Genomic DNA, 18,156 nt, shown 5'->3' on the forward strand with positions numbered 1-18,156 from the left:
TTCCAAGACGCTCCAGTCCTCTGGTTCGCTGAGCTCCCGGGGGAGCTGGGGAAAGAGCAGGGCTTCTGGATGCACAAACACGGAGCCCAGGAGCTAGAAAAGGTCCCTACAGCTGCATGTCCCTACAGGCCAGGACCCCAGACCGCTGACAGAGATGTGAGGGATGGGGACAGAGAAACAGAAAAAGACACAGTGAGCAGAAAACCGTGGCCAGAGAGCTGGGGGTAGCTCAGTGGTAGGGCACTTGCCCAGCAGGCATGAGACCCTGGGTTCCATCCCCAGCTCCGCAAAAATAAACATTCTAGCCAGGGACCCGCCAGGCGCCTGCAGCTGCATGGAAGCCTGGGGCGTCAGAGCTGTTTATCTCTTCCTCCTGGCGGGGTCGCTGATGCTCCTACACGGCCACCAACAAGGTAGAGCAGGACCCTCGTGCCAAGGCTGGTCTGCACCGCCTGATGGACCCGGGTGGGTACCAGGAGGCAGGTGGGCTGGGCAAGCCAAGCAAACCTCCCCTCCTAGCCCCCAGCCAGCCTCCCTTCTCCCAAGAGCCCAAGGCTGGAGGCAGAGAGGCCCACTGTGACTGGCCCTGGGAGCACAGACTGGCCTGGCTACGCAGATGTCCCCTGGCCCATGGGAGAGTCAGCTTCACCTTCCCGGGAATCGCCACCCAAAGCCAATCCCTGCGCATGTCCGTGGCTCCAGCTTGACTCTACCCAAAGGTCGGAGACAGGATGAGAGGGGAGGAGGCATCTGGAAGTGCCCAGCAGGAGGTAATCAAGCAACCTGCCCACACCCAGGGCTGGCACATCCACACAGCCCCACGTGACGCTGTGGAGGGCAGGGGGCCCACAGCACACTGGGCATGGGGGAGAGTAGGCCCTAGAACCCATGTTCACCTTGAAAGCACCATCCCCAGTGCCCCTAAGGAACAGTCAGGCGAGACATCCCAGGTGTACAGAAGGCCAGGCCCATCCACCCTGTCCCACCCTGTCTGTCACCAGCCCTACCCTAAGGCCGGGGTGAGCCCCAAGGTCTCCCCTTCCTCAAGCCTCACTGGTACTTCTAGAAAACAGAATAGGGACGGGGGAGGTCAGAGGAGCAGCAGTGTGCAAGCTGTGGTCCCAGGAGTGGGCAGAGGGCTCCGGAGGAAGAAAAAGGAGGAGGGTGGGCACCCAGTCCTCGTGGGTCACCATGAGCCTGGGGACCCGTAGGCTGGCCCATGACCTCCTGCCCCCACCCCAGCATCTAATCAATGGCCCGAGGAGTCCAGGATGTGTGAGTCTCTCGCTGCTGCTAATGGATGGGAGGACCTGTGGGCAGCGCCCGCCCCCCCAACCCTGACTTGCCCGACTGTGACCACTTCTCAAGGGCAGCAGATTCTAAATCCGGAAAGAGGCCCAGAAGGGAAAGGGTGCTCGGGCCCTGCCCCCCGGCCAGTAGCAAGCTCTATGCATCCACTGTACCCTCTCACCCTGGCTCATGGCCAGCCACAATGTTGGGCTGTCCATATCAGAAAAGCCCCCACCAACTGAGTGAGTATCCACTCCATGCAGGGCAGTGCAGACCTGGCTCCCCATTCACCTCGCAGCCAGTAGCCTTGAAAAGAGGCACTTCTTCACACCCATTTTATAGGTGGGGAAGCTGAGGCACAGAGAGGTTTGGGCATTTTCCTAGCACCACACAGTGAACAATGGGCAGGACACAGGCCCAGCCCCGGCACACAGGAACTGACCCACCTCTCTACAGCCCAGATGGCTGGGCCCCAAGGTTGTCACTGAGATGCAGATGGAGAATCCGAGGCTCGGAGAGCTGAGACCATCCGTTGGGAGGATGGACACGAAGCTCAGCAGCGGGGAGAATAGGATGGTGGCTCTTCAGTGCTGGCCCAACGCAGGGTGTGGACTACCCCTAAACCTCTAGCCACCCCACAGGAAAGAAGCCCCAATCTGCAGGTCACAGTGCAAGAGACCCAGGCCACTATTTGTTGGCTGACCCACCTTCTGGATTTCTTGACCAGCTCATTGCTCCACTTGGCTCATCATCCATCTGTTCCCAACCTGTCCCCGTGGATGACATGGGAGCCTCCAAGGATCAGGCAGGGAGGCTTCTGTGTCCTGCCATGTCCTGGTACTCACCACCATGCCCAGCATGTGACGGCAGCGCAGCCATGCCTGTCACCTAGATGAGCGTGTAGGGGGGAGGGGGAAGATAGGTGAACAGGTGGGTGGGTGGGCAGGTGGGTAGAAGAAGGAATGAATAGATGGGGGGGTAAGTTGGCAGATGGATGAACAGAGGTAGATAACTGGGTGTGTAGGAAGATGGTTAATGGGGGATGGGCTGACATATGCATAGATGGATGAACGGATGGACAGACTGGTGGACACATAGATGGATGGACAAGCAGATTGGTGGGTGGATGGTAAGTGGGTGGACAGATGGGTGGAGTGGCAGGGAGACGGCTCCTAGGTGGTAACCCCAGGCTGGGGCCAACTCCTACCTATGCTAACAGCTCACCCCCCTCCATGAATCCTCCTGCCCCAAGTCCTAGAGCTGGGTCTGTTGTCCTCTTCCTGAGAACAACCAGGAAGCACTCAGCAGGCTCTCTCCAGGTCATCTGACCTTCCCACCCTTGCTCCTGCTGTTCTGTGTCCAGTGGCCAGGCCCTCCTCCCTACACCACTCCCAAGTCTACCAGCTCCTCCATGCTTAGGACCTCCCCCACCACCTCTGAGCCTTCTCTGAAAGTACAGAGTCTCTGCCATGGCCTCCCTTGTCATCACAGCCCAGCCAGGGTCCCCCCACAACCTTCACCCCCACAGTCCAGCTGGGTCCCCTGCCAGGGGCAAACTAGTGGGCAGGCCTCAGGCTGAGGCATCTCGTCTGTCTTGTCCCACTGATGTGAGGCTGATCCCATCCCCCCACTGCATCCCAGCTGTGCTGGGCTGGGGGACGGGGCCACCTGAATGAGCACACCCCTTGGCTCCACAGAGGAGGCAGGTAGGTGCATGACTGCTCTGCTCCACAGAGACCCTGCCACTGCCGAACTCCAGCGACCTGGGCACAAAGCTGCATGAGGCAGCCCAGCCTGCTGCTCCCCTGGCAGCACAGGCACTGAGGCCCCAGAAGGGACGGGGCTGCCAAAAGGCATGTGCCCATCCCCAGTGGAGCTGGGCCACAGGCAGGCATCCCCTGGGGCTCAGCCTTCTGATGACGACACAAACTTCAGTGTCAGAAGGAGTCTGTTACCCATTTTAGGGGTGCCTAAATGGTTTTCCCCAGGCACCCTCCTACTCTCTGCCCCCAGGCATCAGCAGGGATCAGTCAGACCCCATACCTGGGCTGAAAAAGGAGGCATGTGACCCTGCCTGGTCAACCACAGCCTCCCAGACCCCTGGCCATGGGGATGGGTCCCAGGATGCCCGGGGTTGGGGGGTCCACCTGACACCATCAGAGCCTCCCTAGACTTCTAGCTGCAGCTTCCAGATGGAGATTTGTCACCCCTGGGGTTCATCGGGTTGCTAGGCTGCAAAGTGAGATGGCCTTTCCACCAGGTAGGCAGTGGCCAGGAAAGGGAAGGCAAGAGCTGAAAGATGGGGAGTGACAGATTCTGGGGGAGGCCTTCCAGCCTTGAACCCCAGGGGATCTAAAACTGGAACTCTCCCTGTCTGGTGCTCAGGAGTGAACCCAGCAGCACTTAACCACTGGGACACATCCCCAGGTCTTTTTATTTTTTTGAGACAGGATCTCACTAAGTTGCTGAGGCTGACTTCGAACTTGCAATCCTCCTGCGTCAGCTTCTGAGCCACTGGGTGACAGGCGTGCGCCACCACGCCAGGCTGACCTTTGAGTTTCTAACTGAAGACAGTGAGTCCATTTTCTGGCTCTTGTAACCAAGTAGAGCCTTCAATGGCAGAAGTTTAGACCCGTCCACGGCATTCCAGACAAGCTTCTGGAAAAACTGCCATGGACTTAACGCCTCTCCAGCTGCCGCCTCTCCAGACTCTGCGCACGAGCTTCTTACAGGGCCAGGGGGTGAGGAAGCCGCACCGAGGGTGAGTCTGAGGCAAGTGGGCAGCAGCTGTCCCTAGCCTGAGTCCCGCCTGTCTGTGACAAGACAGATGGCTCCACTCTGCTCTCCGTGACTCCCCAAGAAAGGTCAGCGAGCTGCCCGCACTCCCGACCAACGCAAAAGTTCAACGACTCTAAATGCTAACATGCTACAGGCATGACTGAGGTCAGAGGAGCAGAGGGGCCCGATGCCATCAGCCTCGGCTAGGAAAACACTGCCCATCATTTGTACAAGTGACTCACGTGGAGCATAAACGTTTGTGCACCCCCGGATTGCCCTGCCTCACGCGACAAAGGCCCACAAACCTGGAAAGAAGAGCAGACAGGGAGAGCAGGACGGCCCTCTAGGGACTGGGCAGAGTCTTCCAGCTAGAACACATGGTACAACTTGAAATCCGGCCTGGAGACGGTCCACATGAAGGGCGACTAGCTGATGTGGACGGAAAGGCTGCCTGGGGGGCTCAGTGGGTTCCCCTGCGTGCCTGTTGCCTCACAGCCACCTCGCCACCCCTTGTGCCCCACCACAGGAAAACCCCCCATTCTGAGCTGCAGTAAGGTAACAGTAGATTCCGGGTGATCACATGCCTCTGCTCCGGCCTCGGCAGATTGCCTCGAATTCTAACATCCCGTGGAGAACAGAACTCTCCGGATATCCAGCCCAGACTGCTCCCGCCCGATCCCGTCTTTGACCCCTGTGGAATTTCACGGTGGTGGCGTCAGAAAACATCTTCAGCCTCGATCCTCGGGTGACCCCCCCCTCAAGGCCTTTAAAAAGCCCGAAGGTCCAGCCCCGCAGGCAGAGCGTGTTCAATTCCGGAAGCCCTTGCCCTCGCAGGAAAGGTCTGCGAGTCCCCCAGGGGGCCGGTTACTTCCTCCTGGATCACAATATTTGCGAGTGTGCGCCGCGGAGGTGCAGAGCGCTCGGCGCAGGGCTGCTCGGCAGGCGAGGGTCGGCAAGCGCTGGATGCGCACCAAGACTCGCTCCGCAGCAGAAACGCTAGCGAGATGCTGGCTCGGCCGTCGGAGCCGGGGCCTCTCTGGAGAGCGCGGGGAGGGCGGGGAGCAGGAAGGGCCGGGAGGCGCGGGGTTAACAAGTGTTAAGAGAGCTCGTCCGCACAGCTGCGGAGCGGCTACCAGAGGAGGAGGGTGGGTCGGCCGCCAGTGAGGACCCAGCGGGCTCAGCCCCCACTTCCCACTTCAGGCAGCTGGACGGGGAGGGCGGCTGCGTTGGCCGCCTTTAGCTTTCACACACAGCGCTGAGAGGTTCTGCTCCTGAACCAAACGAAGCCCGTGCAAAATGGCGCGGTGCGCTGGCTTCTCTACAATGGGGTGGGTTTATTGACATGGGGCTGAGAATTTCTGCTGCTTTTCCCAGACCCTGCCCCGTCAATAAAGGGAGAAGGAGGAGGGTGACTCTCAATGGGCAGAGGCATGGACGGCTGTTCCAGAAGCCTCCGGCCAGGGTAGCTTCCCTGGAAAATCCATTACAGACTCTGCGGAGCCCTGGCCAGATCCACGCTCAGAGCGTCCACCCCACCGGACACTGTGAACGGATACAGTCCTGCCCTCAAGGAGCGCACATCCAAGGGGGACACAGGTCCTCACAGAGGACAGAGCAGAACACGGGATGCAGGGGTGGGAAGTGGTGCCAGGGTGGACAGAATGGCCGGGCCCCAAGGCAACACTTGAGGCGTGCAAATTGCAGGGACAGGACATTCCAGCTGAGCGTGCTTTGGAGACCAGCAGGGCTGGCGGGGTTGCGAATGCTCAGGGGGCCGGGCGGGTCCATGGAGAAGTGGATGCTGTTCTGAGAGACAGGGAGCCCCTGGCAGGTGTCGGTGATGTGGTGTGATATCTTAGGAAGGTCCTGCTGGCTGGAATGGGAGAGCCGGAAGAGGGGCTGGACCCAGGCTGTGACCCGAGGTGAAATCAACAAGATGTACAAAATAGGGCTCTGCCTGGAGGTGGCTGCAGCCTTCTCTCAGGAGCAGGGACAGCCTCGGCCTGGGACCTGCTGGCTGGAGGACCTGAAGCCCTCAAGGAGGGTGGGACCCTGACCTGGTTCAGGCCTGGAACAGGAAGAGGCACAAGGACTGCTCTGGAACAGAGGCAGGGCTGCAGGCCCTCCAGGCCAGGTCCTCACCTCTCTGAGCCGCTGGATGCTCACAAGCAGCAGCAACTCAAGGCCAAGGTGGGGCCTCCCTTCCCACTCACCTGATGGGTCACCCAGCACCCGCCCTCAGTGCATAGCAGAAACCTAAGAGCCTCCCAGCAGCCACTGCTGGTTGCACAAGTTCAACCTCTAATGGCCCCAAAGCCTGTGCTGGCCTCTCATCGCCCAGACTCCCTTGTCTGTCACCAGAGCAATCTTTCCAAAACAGGAATCTGACCAAAGTGACCCTCCCCAAAACCCTGCACTCATTCCCCACCTTCATCAGTCGTATGCATGACCTCTCCCTGTGCTCAACCTCATTTGTGAAGACTCTGGAACCTTCCAGAGGAGGTGGGAACCTCTAACTCAGCCTTGGGATCATTTGGGAAACTGCCTCACTTAACTCCTATGGCATGTGGTGCTTGGTGAGGCAAGGCCCATCTGTCCTGTGGACCCACACAACCAGCACCAAGCACAATGGCAGGCACACAGGAGACCTGTGACACCCACCAGAGGGCAAAAATGGCTGTCTAATCCCATCCACAAGAGCAGGAAGCCGGAGTGCAGAGGTACGTGTCCCCTGACCTCACCTAACACCCTCAGCAAATCCCACCCTTCCTTCCAGACCCAAAGCCCCCAAGTCACATAACTGTTTCTGTTTGTGTCTCCCCCTCTCCCACCTCTTACAGGGCCGCAATGCCAGGTCTAAAGCAGCCTGAAAATCAAGAGCCTGGCCAGGAGTGGTGGCACACGCCTGCAATCCCAGCAGCTCCGGAGGCTGAGGCAGGAGGATCAGGAGTTCAAAGCCAGCCTCAGCAACTTAGGGAGGCTCTAAGCAACTCAGTGAGACCCTGTCTCTAAATAAAAAATTTAAAAAGGACTGGGCTGTGGCTCAGCAGTTAAGCAACCCTGGGTTCAATCCGTGGAACCAAAACAAAACCAAAAAACTCAAGAGGCGGGGCTGGGGGTGAGGCTAGTGGTGAGGCACTTACCTGGCAGCCAAGAGACCCTGGATTCCAACCCCAGCACCGGGAAGAAAAAGAGAGGGAGGGAGGGAGGGAGAGGGAGGGAAAGGAATAGAAAAGCCAAGGGACAGGTCACAACTTAAAACCCTGAAACCAACAAAAAACAATGAGCGAGAGTGAGGGAAACACCTCCCTTTTAAAGTGTCTGGGGGAGATCCGGGGCAATAAAACAGCCACCTGGGGAAGGTGGATGACGTGCCTCCCAGCTCCCTGGCAATGGCGTGATTATGGTGGAGACTAATAAAAACCTTTCTTCCCCATAAGTATGGCCGACGACAAGAAGATTGTCCCTGGGGGGTCGCAGCTACCGGGTGAAAGCAGTCCAGCTGTGAGACAGTCGCGTGCGCAGCTCAGGGCAAAGCGTGCAGTTGCAGAGCCATCTCCTGTCAGCAGCTCTGGGGACCCTGCTGGCAAGTAGGTGAGGAAAGGGTGGCCTCGCTCCCTGGGGCCGGCCAAGTGACCCCTACAGGCCTGGCTCAGCTGAGTGCCCCCAGCTCTCCCAGCCTCAGCTGCACCCCCCAGGCCCCCTCGAAACGCACTGGGAGAGCTCTGCTCCTGGGCGCCAGCTCCCTCTGCTCCCTCTCTGTGTCACCAAGATGGCTCAGACTCTCCATGTGCTGCTCCCCTGCTGGCCTTGTGCCTGCACCTCACAGCCACCTAGGAAGGGCACCTCCACCCTCCCAGCAGCTCAGGCCAGCTTTCCCTTTGCTCCACCTGACACACCGAGTCAGCTGACAAGCCTGCCAGGACCCCATGCTTCCCATGCAGGGACAATGGGCAGGACGCTGGCAGTGTCACCACTGCAGAGCAATGTCACCAATGCAGCACAAACACAGAACTCCCCCAGTGATACCCAGGGGGCTGGACCCCACCTCCCAGATGAGGAATTTGATGCAGCTATGGGCTGGAGGGAGGAACCAACCCACAGACAGCTGTCACCGGATGTGGCACCTGATGCTGCCAGATCTCCCTGACTTTCCCAGGGGGAGCTGAGTCCTGGCTCGGAAGGGTCAAGATTCTGCCTTTTCTTTCTTTCTATCTTTTTTTTTTCATTTTTTTTTTTTAGTTGTTGATGGACCTTTATTTATTTAATAATTAATATGCGGTGTTGAGAATCGAACCCAGAGCCTCACCCATGCTAGGCAAGCGCTCTACCTCTGAGCCACAACCTCAACCCGATTCTGCCTTTTCCTCCCTTGGAAAGGAGGATAAGGCCAATGGAATGAGACCTCCTTGGAAGGCCAAATGGCCCCACCCATCTTCTTGACAGGGCTTGAGAGGCTGGGCTCCTCGGAGGTGTCGGGGCTTACTGGGAGATAATCCAAGGGACCATCAGAGAAGGCTGTTGACAAAGGCCACTGAACCAGGCTGAACCGTGACAGGCCCACGACCGTGATTTCCCAGGGAAAAACACCTGCAGTCAGAGCATCCCTCACTGCCATGCCCCCTCCTCAGCCCCAGAAGCATCATGAGCCAGCAACACTGGGCTCCACCTGGCACCTTTAGGGAGCACAGGCTGAGGAGCAGGATGCCAAAGGCCCAGCCACTGAGCCTGCGTGGCGAGGCAGAACGTTCCTGAAGGTCTCTGCAGGCTGGTAGCTCCCAGTGACGGAGATCAGCCGGGGGAACTCAACTCCTGGAGGGCTCCTCCTCCCCACCTGCGGCACCCCAAGTGGACAAACTCTTCTCCCTCCAAGGAGCCTAGATCCTGCTGAGGGCCCACAGCCTGCGCCTGGAGGAGGCCAGGCCTGGAGGAGGCCGCTGCAGAACAAGTGCCTTTTGTTCCCGTGAGCCGGGGCCAGGCCGGCCGCCCCTCCACCAGCCCCGCAGCCCAGCCGCAGCCACACTCCGTCCATCCCCGAGGTTCAGCTCAGTCATTAACGACCGTCTCTACTAGGCAACGAGGTTTTGTTGATCCCTCGAGATGGGAAGGAAGGAGAATATGCTTTGCTCTTTCTTTTCCCCCCTCTGTTGCAGAAGAGAGAAGTTGGAACAAACAAGTTATGTAAGGCTGGGGGCGGTGGGGTGGGGGAGCGCAGTCCCTCCTGAGCCATGTCTTGAGTTGTGGTACCACGGGAAGGGCCAGGGGAAGGCAGCAGCCGCCCCCATCTCTGGCCAAATGACAAACCTTCCAGGGGACAAAAAGGCTAATGCAGGCACTCTGCCTGGCAGACTAGAAAGTCATTGTCACTGACAAGGCCAGCCTCCCCTGCCCCCCCAAGCCCTCCCCACAAAGACCTGACCCCATAGAGGAGGCGTCTACCTGTCAGGCTGCAAACCAGGGAGAACGGGAACTGTTTCCACGCCCCCACGGCCAGCCCTCCTCCCTGCCAGTCTTATTTCCTGGACATTCAGTATCTCTGTGCCACCTACTTTCCAAACACCCAAGACAGCGTGACACACGCTCCCCCCACCAGGCCCTTACACCAAGGGCCTCACTGAATAATGTCAGGTGGTGACTGGTGAGATCAAGGACCTAAGTCGTCCACAGGGTCCAGCAATTCTGTTTGTTTGTTTGTTTCAGTGCTACTAAGGGTCAAACCCAAGAGCTCTCGACCTCTAAGCTACAGCCCCAGACCTTTTTATTCCAAGTTGGGGTCTTGCTGAGTTGTCCAGGCTGGTCTCAAACTTTCGATCCTCCTGACTCAGCCTCTGGAGTTGCTGGGATGACAGGTGTCCCCACCATGCCCACTAACCCAGCAATTCTTTTTTTAATATTTATTTCACTGTAGATGAACACATAGTATCTTTATTTTTTTTCATGTGGTGCTGAGGATTGAACCCAGAGCCTCACACATGCGTGGCAAGCACTTTACCCCTGAGCTACAGCCCCAGCCCCCTGACCCAGCAATTTTTTTTTTTTTTTGGACGTTGATGGGCCTTTATTTTGTTCATTTATTTACATGTGGGGCTAAGAATCAAACCCAGTGCCTCACACACGCAAGGCAAGTGCTCTACCGCTGAGCCACCACCCCAGCACCATGACCCAGCATTTTGCTCCTAGATATATACAGTGAAGAACTGGGCACAGGTGTTCACACAAAAATGTAACAGACACATGTCACGACAGCATGATTCATAATAGCCAAGAGGTGGAACCCGACAGAATGCCCACTGCCCGTGGCTGGATGTGGTTTGTCCCCACCAAAATAATGTTGAAACTTGGTTAGCAGTGCAGCAGCATTGGGAGCAGGGACTGCAGGAAAGATTAATGTCTTTCTCCAAACTGGATTAGTTCTCCAAGAGCTTTGCTTTAGAGCATCTGGCTCCCTTTGTCCCCTCCTCTTCCACACACGTCCACTTGCCCCACCGTGAGTTGAAGCCACATGCAGCCCTCACAGGAAGTGGAGACGATGCCAGCACCATGCTCCTCGACTTCCACCACTGTGAGCTCAACAGACTCTTCTCCTTATTCATAGTGTCGGTATCCTTTTTTTCTTTACGTGTGTGTATGTGAGTGAGAGAGAGAGAGAGAGAGATGCTGGGTATTGTGCATCCCCAGCCCTTTTTACTTTTTTTTTTAAATTTTTTTAGTTATAGATGAAAACAATATCTTTATTTTTATTTATTTCTTTTTACGGGGTGCTGAGGATCCAACCCAGTGCCTCACACTTGCAAGGCAAGCGCTCTACCACTGAGCCACAACCCCAGACTCCTTTTTACTTTTTGAAATAGGGTCTCACTAAGTTGCCTTCTGAGTCACTGTTTGTTTGTTTGTTTTGGTAGCAGGGATTGAACCCAGGGGTGCTTAACAACTAGCTACATCCCCAGGCCTGCCTACTTTTTACTTTGAGACAGAGTCCTGCTAAGTTGCTTAGATCCTTACTAAGTTGCTGAGGCTGGTCTCAAACTTTCAATCCTCCTGTCTCAGCCTCCTGAGTCGCTGGGAGGGATTACCGGCATGCACCACCATGCCTGTCATTCAGGTATTCTTCAGCAACAGGAAACCAGTTAAGACATTCATCAGGTGGTGAATGGATAAACCAAATGTGGTTCAGCCACACCACAGAATATTCTTAGCCATGAAAATGAAGCACCAACACCTGCTAGGACAAGAACATGACGCTGAGAAGCCAGAGACAAGAGATCACATGTTGTGAGATTCCACTGATATGGAGTACCCAGAACAGGTGAATTCACAGACACAGAAAGCAAACTAGTGGTTGCAGGGCTGAGGGAAGGGGATGGGGAGTGGCTGGTAATAGGTATGGATTTCATTTTAGAATGATGAGGACATTTTGGAACGAGATAGAGGTCAAGGTTGCACAATTCTGTGAATGTACTAGATGCCTCTGAATTGTTCATTTGAAATGGGTCCATTTTAGGTTATGTAAATTTTACCCCACAAGGTGACCAGAAAAAAAATGCTCTGTGGCTACTTGAGGCTCAGGTGATCAGACAGGTGAGTCTGAGGGCCCAAAACTTAGGGGTGTCTAAGGATGAAGGGGGACAAGGAGGCATGGGCCAGTTGAGGCAAGGAGGGGCGGTCATGTATCAGATCAGGCTGGTCCCTTGGGAATACATTTAGGAACTCAATACTACAGAGGCCTTAACATCTCATTTGGATCTTTGGAAGAAGATCTTGTACAAATTTCCCTCAAAACCCAATCCTGCTGCCAGTTGCAGTGGTGCACACCTGTAATTCCAATGACTTGGGAGGCTAAGACAGGAGGATCCCAAATTCAAGGCCAGCCTTAGCAATTTAGCGAGACCCTGCCTCAAAGTTAAAAAATAAAAAAATAAAAATTAAACCCGATCCTCCTTCTGTGGGTGCCATCTGTGTGCCACCTTAGGGTTTTGCCTCTCTGCCCGCATGAGAACCCAAGGGATAAGACATATCTATCATCTGCTCCAGAAAAAAAGTGATTTTCACTAGGATAGTGGAAAGGGAACAGATGGGCATTTCAGAGGTAGTGGAGACATCTTTTAAGAAAGTGCCTCCATTTAGGCAAAGATTTCTTAAATATAACACCAAAAGTATGATTCATAAAAGAAAAATATTGCCAAATGGAATCTCATCAAAATGATAATCTTTTGCTCTATGAAAGATATATTTAAGAAAACAAAAAGACAGAGACTTGGAAAAAATTATTTGCAAATCATCTATCCAATGAAGGACTGGTATCCAGAATAGATTAAAAACTCAAGCTGAGCGCTGTGGCGCATGCCTGTAATCCCAGATACTTGGGAAGCTGAAGCAGGAGGATCACAAATTTGAGACCAGCCTCAGCAACTTAATGAGACTCTGTATCAAAATAAAATTTTAAGAAGAGCTGGGATGTAACTCGCTGGTAGAGTGCTTGCCTAGCATGCACAAGGCCCTGGGATCGGGGATAAAAAACGGATGGCTAATAGTAAGAACAGGCCATATCAAGTGCTGGTGAGAATGAGAAGCAACTGGAACTCTGGTGCATTGCTGGAAGGGATGCAAAAGGGTGCAGCCATTCTGGAAAAAAAAAAAAAAAATCTTGGCTGTTTCTTAAAAAGTTAAACATACATGTACCATATGACCTAGTCATTCCACTCAGGTATCCACCTGAGAGGATGAATGTGTTGCGTCCACACAAAGACACATACCCAGACATTCACAGCAACTTTATTTACAATTGTTCAAAGTGGAAACAACACAACAGTCCATCGATCCAAAAATAGATAAACACTGTCCACCCATACACCACTGCATGGAGGGACAATTCGTTCAGCAGCGATAAAGAATAAACTTCTGATACAACAACACTGATGAATTTCAAAAACATGTTAAGGAAAGAAGGCTGCTCCACAACGGCCACATGTACAATCCCGGGGCTGAGGGTGTCACTCAGTGGTAGATCACTTGCCTAGGATGTGTGAGGTGCTGAGTTAGATCCCTGATGCCACAAAAGGTGGCAGGGGAAAGGGGAGGGGACAAATATTGCATTCATATGAAATTTCTAGAAAAGGTAAAACTATAGAGGGCAAAAGCAAGTCAGGATGTCCCTGGGGCTGGGGGTGGGAGCAGGGTGCACTGCAAACAGCTTTGGGGAACTCTTTGGGGTGATGGAACTATTCTAAAACATGGAGTTGGGCTGGGGATGTGGCTAAGTGGTAGAATGCTTGCCTAGCCTGCATGAGGCCCTGGGTTCCATCCCCAACACCACAAAAAACAATAATAATAAATAACTGGATCGTGGTGACAGATATACAGTTCAACAAATATTAAAATTCAATGAACTGTTCGTTAAAATGTGTAACTGGGGTCTGGGGTTGTGGCTCAGTGGTAGAGCACTTGCCTTGCACATGTGAGGCACTGGGTTCGATTCTCAGCACCACATATAAATAAATAAAGGGACTATGTCCATCAACAACTAAAAAAAAATATTTTTTAAATAAGTGAGTTGTATGGTCTGCAATTAATTATACCTCAATAAAGCTGTTTAAAAACAGCCGGGGGGCTGGGGATGTGGCTCAAGCGGTAGCGCGCTCGCCTGGCATGCGTGCGGCCCGGGTTCGATCCTCAGCACCACGTACAAACAAAGATGTTGTGTCCGCCGAAAACTAAAAATAAATATTAAAAATTAAAAAAAAAAAAACAGCCGGAGTGGGGCACAGTAGCACACACCTGTAATCCCAGCTACCAGGGAGGCTGAAACAAGAGGATTACAATTTTGAGGTCAGCCTTGACAATTTAACAAGATCCTATCCCCAAAATAAAAAGGGCTGTAGATGTAGCTCAGAGTTTAAATCCCAGTATCACACACACACACACAAAAATAAATAAATGAATTAGAATTAAAAAGCCCTGTCCCAGGTAATCTCATCTCAGGGCCCAAGACAGAAACCTGAGGTTTGTGGTGCACAAACCCCTTCAGTCTGTCCCTTAGTTGCCACCTCATGCCTGATCACCAAGCCCAAAGTGCTCTACTCTCTGAATATCTCCCCAAATCCTCTAATGTCTCCTTGATCCCTTCTGCAGGTGTCCAGTTTTGCCCCAGCCCCTTTCCCACATTGGAAGTCTGGTTACTCCTCTAGTCACAGATGTCCCTGACTTCCAGGCACTGGCAGATCAGATTCAGTCCCTTGCCTTCTTGCTGTGTCCACACACTTAAGCCTTAAGGTGCCACTCAGCACCCTTAGGAACAGTCAGAGCCTCTGCCTCCTCTGTGCCCTAGATGGACCATTCCATGCCAGTCTCCAAAGCTGAGTAATGCCCCCAGGCCATCAGGCCATTCCTGCTAGCACCAGCCCAGAGCCCTGCAAGGAGGACCAACTTTATAGCACCCAAGTTGGGACCAACTTCATCATTCATCACACTGACTGAAAATTTTGGCTCCTTCAAGCTTCCTGGCAATGAAGAGCCTGAATTTCCTCCTCGGCCAGCCAAGGGTGGTGGGCTGTCCTAGGGGGCTGGGGTGGACGTGTCTTGAGCCATGCTGGCCTTGCCCAATAGGATAAGAGGGAAGTGGTGCTCCCTAAGGCAGGTATTCCCCTCAGAGATGTGGAACAACACAAAGAAGAATATAAACACCTATAATTTTTGTGCAAATTCTGGGGTTCAAGTAACCCATCTCAAGCCATGGAGAAAGGAGCCTCCTTCTGATCAAAGGGGTGAAATTGGCCCCCTCGTCTAGGGGTAAGACCCTGCATCAAGTCCTTTAGCCCGAGAGGAGGAGGGATTTGAAACCCAGAGATGGGGGGAAGGAGCTCCAAGGAAGAACCCTGTTTTCTGCAGACCCTCCGGGCTCTTTAACAATCTTCTGCTCCCCAACACCCACCTGCATCCCTCAGGATCCCTTGAACCACTATGTCCCCACAGACTCCTTCCTAGCTATCAGGACCTACTGGGACCCCAGATTCCCAGTGACTCTCCTCTCCAGGTTTTCCAGGCCCCTTAGTCCTGGGTTAGGCCCTCAGGTTCACCAGAATCCTCCATTCACAGCCTCCCAGAGCCTCATCCTTCCCAGGACCCCCTTTAGCTACCTTGGGTCTTTCAGCACCCCAGGAAGCTCTGAGCCTCAACCTCCTCCTCAGATCCCCAAGATCTCCTCAACACCCTCCAGATTGCCTGTGGCCCCCACTCGGACCCATCTCTGCTTCCTAGACTCGGTGGCATCCCCAGTTCCCCCACAACCCCGTTACGGTCGGGGCCATCCCCAGGAGCCTAGGGCCCAGTGCAGATCCTGGACTGCCCAGCCTGCCTCCAGCTGCCCCATCAGAGGCCCTCGGTCCACACAGTACCCGACGACCTCATAAACCGTCCCCAGGACCCAGGACTCCTACAGATCCCCGGGGCTCCGGGACAGAGGCGCGACCACCCTGCAGGCCGGAACTCACCTGTTCGGGCGCTCGGGGCCCGGGCCTGCGCCGAAGCCGCCACCGCCGCCAGCCCCACCGCCGCTGCCACCGGACTCCGCCATCTTCCCGCCGCGCGCGTTCGAGTGACGGGAGCCGCGCGCGCCGACCGGGTAGACCGAGAAGCCGGGAGCGAAGAGGGGCCGGGCCTGAGGAGGGGCGGGGCCTAGACGAGATATCGGGGCGGGGCCAAACGAGGGGGCGTGGTCTGATGGACGGATCGGAGCTCAGCATGCTGAGGGGGCGGGGCATTATGGGAGGGGCCTCCTATTCGGGGGGCGGGGTCAAAACCAGGCCAAAGTGAAAGGTGAGGGATTGAGGCAGAGCCAAGACTGAGGAGGGGGGGAGGGGGGCGCGTGCGGGCTGGGAGGGGCGGGGCCTATTTGAAGGCGGGGCCTGTGTCAGGACCCGGAGAAGGGTTAGGGTAGGGGCAGGGAGAGGGGCGGGGCCAGGTATGATGAGTGGAGGGGCCCAAGATGAAGGGAGGGACCAGGTCTGAAGAGGGTCGGAGCGGATTATCAGAAGGCCAAAGGCAGAGCTGGGGCCGGTCGGACCAGAGAAGGGCGTGGTCTGGTCCCAAGTGGGGCCGGACCAGGGAGGGTCCGAGTCGCGGAGGAGGGGCGTGGCCAAGGGGGGCTGGACCGAGTGCGGAGGGGCGGGCCAAGGCACAGTGACTCCTGGAGAGGGTGAGGGGGGGTCCGTCCTGAAGAAGGGAAGGCCAGGTCTGCGGAGCTCCGGGAGGGCGAGGTGTGAGTGGGCGGAGCCTGGGACGAGGGTGGGGCGTGTCTGGGGTGGGGCTGGGTGTGGTGAGACACCGAGGAGCTGAGAGCCGGGAGGAGGCAAGGGTAGGGGCGCGGGAGAGGATGCGCTAAGGCGTGCAGAAACTGGTCCCTAAACTCTGACAACCTCACCCTCTCCCCACCACGCACACCCCACTCCCAGCCTTACCCCTTCCGCGGGCCTCCCTCAGAAACTTGGAAACTCATGCCCTGCCAGGTCTCAGACTTTCAACACTATTGGATCCCAACTATTCTCTAAAAGACCCAGAACTTCCACCCTCAGATGCCAGTCTCCTGCCTCAGATCCACCATACTTTCTTCATTCTTTAATTGTGGTTTTTTATACCTCAGTCTCCCCAATCAGATTATCTCCCCATCCTCTACTCAAATCCCCTTCCTACTCCCCCAAATCCCTGCCTATAGGTTCTTCAAACTCACACCATCTGAGTTCATTCCATCAGGCCCAGCGCCCTGGGAAAGCTCCAGACCCCAGATACCTCAGTCTTCAGCCAGGGCTCAGTGTCATATGTGTCTTTCCTTTTTTTGTCTTTGTTCCTGTTTTCCTTCCTCTCCTCCTCTCCCTTCTTTCATCCCTCCCTGCTGTGCACCCTGTGGAGCCAAATCCAACACTTAACCCCCCCCCATACACCCTCCTAGAAAGCATCCAGAGCTCTCAAGGACACCTTCCATCCCTAAACTCTTTGAAAGCCTAGAATCACTGCCTTGGAAGGGTCCAAGCTCCCAGGATCCTTTCTCCAGCCTTGAGCAGATTCACTTTTGCTCTCTGAGTCAGAGCTTCTTTATGCAACCTCGCTCGGATGGGGACCAGGAGTCCAGATGGGGCTCAAAGCTCTCCCTGAGTCAGCACTAGGAGAAGAGGGTGTACAGGGCTGGAGACTCTGGAGGAGGGCGTAAGGGGCTTGCTTGAGTGGGCTCCTGCAAGGAGGACCGGGTCCAAGTACTGATCCATCTCTTGCAGAGGTCCAGGTACACAGATGTGCTCAAACACTGTGTAAAATGCCCAGGAGATTACACTGTGGGAGTTGAAAGAAACTGGGTGCTGCTGACCTCTCCAGCACAGTCATCACTGAATAATGCTGAACGCATGCATGCATGAGCCGCTCACGTTCCGGCAAGCTCTGCAGACACGCCCTCGTCCGCCCAAGGTTGGTCCACCATGCAGCCTTTGTTCCAGATGAACTACATGCAGGCAGCAAACCCCACTCAGCAGAGAACTCCAGCTCACACCCCCGCCACACTAGAGTTGAAGTCAATGCTGTCCATATGCACGCACACTTCATAACATCCAGATTTGACCCACATGTCAGGAACACAGCCACAGTCACTGATAAGTAAGAAGAGGTTTGCTGGACTCCTGGCTGCGTGCACACTCGGAGCGTGCTGTAGACCTGCAGCCCTTTGGACACCCTGGGTGCTCGAAGACCATGTGCCATGAGACAGCAAGTGCAAAGGTCCTGAGGCATCAGCATGCCTGGAGAGTTACCTATCAAGCAAAAACAAGGGAGAGGGAAGAGGTGGGAGACTGGGTGGAAGGCATTCTCTGTGTCACTGAGGGTCTTAGGTGTCCCTGTGGAGACATCCTTATGTGTGAAATGAGAGGGGCCATCTCAGTAGAGGGGACTTAATTAACACTGACTTTAACAAACTCCTTTGACATTTGGGGACATTTATTAGGAGGCAAACAATTCAGGCTAAAATTGATGGTGTTGGTCCCAGGGTGGTGACCGGGTAGTGTTGGCTGGAATGCACTTTGCAGGTGTAGCTAATAGGACAGGTGAGATTTG

At 55.0% G+C, this 18,156-nt stretch overlaps 1 protein-coding gene across 1 annotated transcript in view; it reads right to left on the reverse strand.

Annotated features, from left to right (window-relative positions):
• The window catches only part of Klhl26 (kelch like family member 26), a 28,932-nt gene extending 13,267 nt beyond the window's left edge, over positions 1-15,665 (reverse strand). The window contains exon 1 of the mRNA XM_046437532.2: positions 15,555-15,665. Coding sequence (XP_046293488.1) covers positions 15,555-15,637 — 83 coding nt within the window. The 5' untranslated portion in view covers positions 15,638-15,665. The remainder of the gene's footprint in view (positions 1-15,554) is intronic.
• Positions 15,666-18,156: the final 2,491 nt, after the last annotated feature.

Source organism: Marmota monax, unplaced genomic scaffold, assembly GCF_021218885.2.
Source record: "Marmota monax isolate L192 unplaced genomic scaffold, Marmota_monax_Labrador192_F-V1.1 WCK01_AAM20220418_F8-fsc00021, whole genome shotgun sequence".
Classification (NCBI taxonomy): domain Eukaryota; kingdom Metazoa; phylum Chordata; class Mammalia; order Rodentia; family Sciuridae; genus Marmota; species Marmota monax.